Source organism: Montipora capricornis, chromosome 6 (genome assembly GCF_036669925.1).
Source record: "Montipora capricornis isolate CH-2021 chromosome 6, ASM3666992v2, whole genome shotgun sequence".
NCBI classification, from domain to species: Eukaryota; Metazoa; Cnidaria; class Anthozoa; order Scleractinia; family Acroporidae; genus Montipora; species Montipora capricornis.
In genome coordinates, this window is record NC_090888.1 from 58,360,810 (window position 1) to 58,363,301 (window position 2,492).

Here is a 2,492-nt window from a genome sequence, read left to right on the forward strand (position 1 = left end):
TTCCGACAGTGTCCTCGAGATGTCCTTGGTGAGTGGTATTCCTCATTTTGTTCGTTTCTGCGATTTTGATTATCGCGTTTGGTATTCCCGTCAGCCTGCTTAGTGTGCTATCTGTCGTCAAGTTGGTCAATGCAGCCCAGATTGTCCCCTCTCTGGCTAGTGTCGGCGTTGCCATCAGCTCGGACACATGGCCAGAGATTGCCGGCATACCTGGGGTACTGTGCTGCCTGGTACTGAGATCTTGTCTTCTGGCGCCAGTTGTTCGAAGGGTGGATAGCGCTATCCACTGGATAAGTCACTATCCATTGGATAACTCAATTGGTTTTACTAGTGTTTATCCGCTGGATAGTGATTTATCCGGTGGATAGCGCTATCCATCGTTTGAACAACTGGGGACTGATGTTTAGTTAGTCCAGATTTCGTCCCTTCTCCTGAGGACCACTCAACTGCCTCCAATGGAGAGGAACTGATGGCTTCTGGGGATGAGGAGGTTGCTACCCAGGTGGTTCTTTCTCTTCCTAATATATAATATGTAGCAAATAAAAGGCTGTTTTTTAATAGAGTTTCCGTTGACTGAGGTGAGAATTTTGGCAGGAAAAACCTTTTCATTCGAAAGCAAACACTACCAACATGTGTAAGCTCCCAAATTGTTGCTTCTTTGAATTTTATTTTATGCGTGCGCATTTAAGATTATGCTGTCTCGTCTCGGGTGGCTCGCCCAGGGTATCCCGCCGGCGAGGGTTGTCTCGGGTACCCGAGACCATATAAACAGGGCCTAAGAATTGACTATTTTATTGTTTCTCTTATTTGCGTTTTGTAGGTATTTAGTTGTTTTTCAGCGACATTTATATATATTATCGAACTATTGACTGCTTCTGTCCTATTGAAAACATCTTTTGGTTAATTGAACTTTATTAATTAGTTTGATGAAACCAAATTTTCGTGTTTCATTCCCCTCCGTTTCTTAGAAACTCAAACCCTTTCATTGGAAACACTAGTTTTCATTTTTAAGTCGATTGAGTGACCGCTATTTAAAATGAAGATTTCCTGAGGTTGTTTTTCCAACATTGACCTTTCACAACTAACTGTAATACCAATTAACCGAAGCATAAGAGTTTTAAAGCTTTGACCTTTATTGACTCAAATATTTATTGTTGTTCAATCTTCAATATGTGAGAAAAATCAACTCAGGAAACATTTGGTCTCTTGTGGTGCTTGAAAGCGGAAAAGAAGGCAACACATATCCAGTGAAAAAAAGTCAGTTTTCCATTCAGTCGTAGTTTAGTAACTTGGCAAACCTCGCAAACGTTACGATGAATGGCGAAGAAAAAGATGTTTTCAGCTTGGTCTTTGTTTCCATAACCATCATCGTTAACACTATCGCCTGTCCATTCACAATTGGACTGAACATGTTGGTGATAATCGCTATAAAAAGAAAACGAAGACTTCAGAACAACGGGAACATCATGTTGGCCTGTTTAGCTGTCACTGATGTGTTGACAGGTCTGACCTCGCAACCTTCGTTTATTCTTTGGAAAACAGCCTCCCTGCTTGGTAGCGACATCGCTAAAGTCTTCTATCCCATTCACAGGCTTTGCATTATTGTGCTTTCTTATTCCTCGGCTCTTCATCTCATGATGGTTGTTGGCGACAAAATGATAGCAATCAAATATCCGTTTTGGTATCCCTCGGTTATGACAACACGAAACATAAAGATGGGAGTCTTGCTTTGCTGGGTATATAGCAGTTCTTTTCGTTTGCCTATTCAGTTGATCCAAGGAAGCAGCGCCCTGTATTTTATTTCTGTCTCTCACATCTTTTTTGTTTGTGTAGTTTTCGTTTCTACTTCTAACGTAATCCTTTATTTTGAAACTCGTCGGCACCACAAGATGATTAAAGCTCAACAGCTACCGCAAGAACAAGTAGAGACATTCCTTAAGGAGAATAAGGCATTCAAGACAACCGTATTAGTGGTGGGTGCTGTTGGACTATGTTTGTTGCCCGCAATCTTCATCCTTGTTATGTTTGCTGTTGGATTTTTCCGGGAGAGAATTTTTCTTTTAAATTTAATGCTGAGCATGACACCCACTTTCATGATGATTAATTCTCTTCTAAATCCATTGATTTATTGCTGGCGACAGAAAGAAATAAGAAAGTTTGTATTTAGAACTTCAATGCATGCAGTCCATCCTGTTTACTAGAGCTAACTTGCCTGTAAGCGACGCAAGTAAGCTGACTTGTAAGGTCACACCTGCACTGCATGCAGTGCAATGCAGGTACCCACCAACTGTTTATGCTACTCTTTATCTGTGTGATTTGCACAAAAAGTAATCCAGTGCTAGCTGATGAATTAATCGCGCAAAATTTCAGAAAGTTAAGACTTGTAATAAAATAAAAGACTCAATCATCGACTTTTGACCCTTCACTTTAGGCGGAGCTCCGCGCGCCTCGCACGCGGAGCACCATGGGAAAGAAAATATGGTAACCCAAAT

General features: G+C 41.1%; 1 protein-coding gene across 1 annotated transcript; it reads left to right on the forward strand.

The window, feature by feature from the left end:
- The first annotated feature begins 1,313 nt into the window (after positions 1 to 1,313).
- LOC138054197 (trace amine-associated receptor 2-like) lies at positions 1,314 to 2,201 on the forward strand. The gene has a single exon (XM_068900688.1). It carries the CDS (start codon positions 1,314 to 1,316, stop codon positions 2,199 to 2,201), a length of 888 nt encoding a protein of 295 aa, XP_068756789.1.
- Positions 2,202 to 2,492: the final 291 nt, after the last annotated feature.

Excerpts from the sequence above, each read along its gene's own strand:
- LOC138054197 (XM_068900688.1), top strand. The coding sequence starts at position 1,314 with ATGAATGGCGAAGAAAAAGATGTTTTCAGCTTGGTCTTTGTTTCCATA.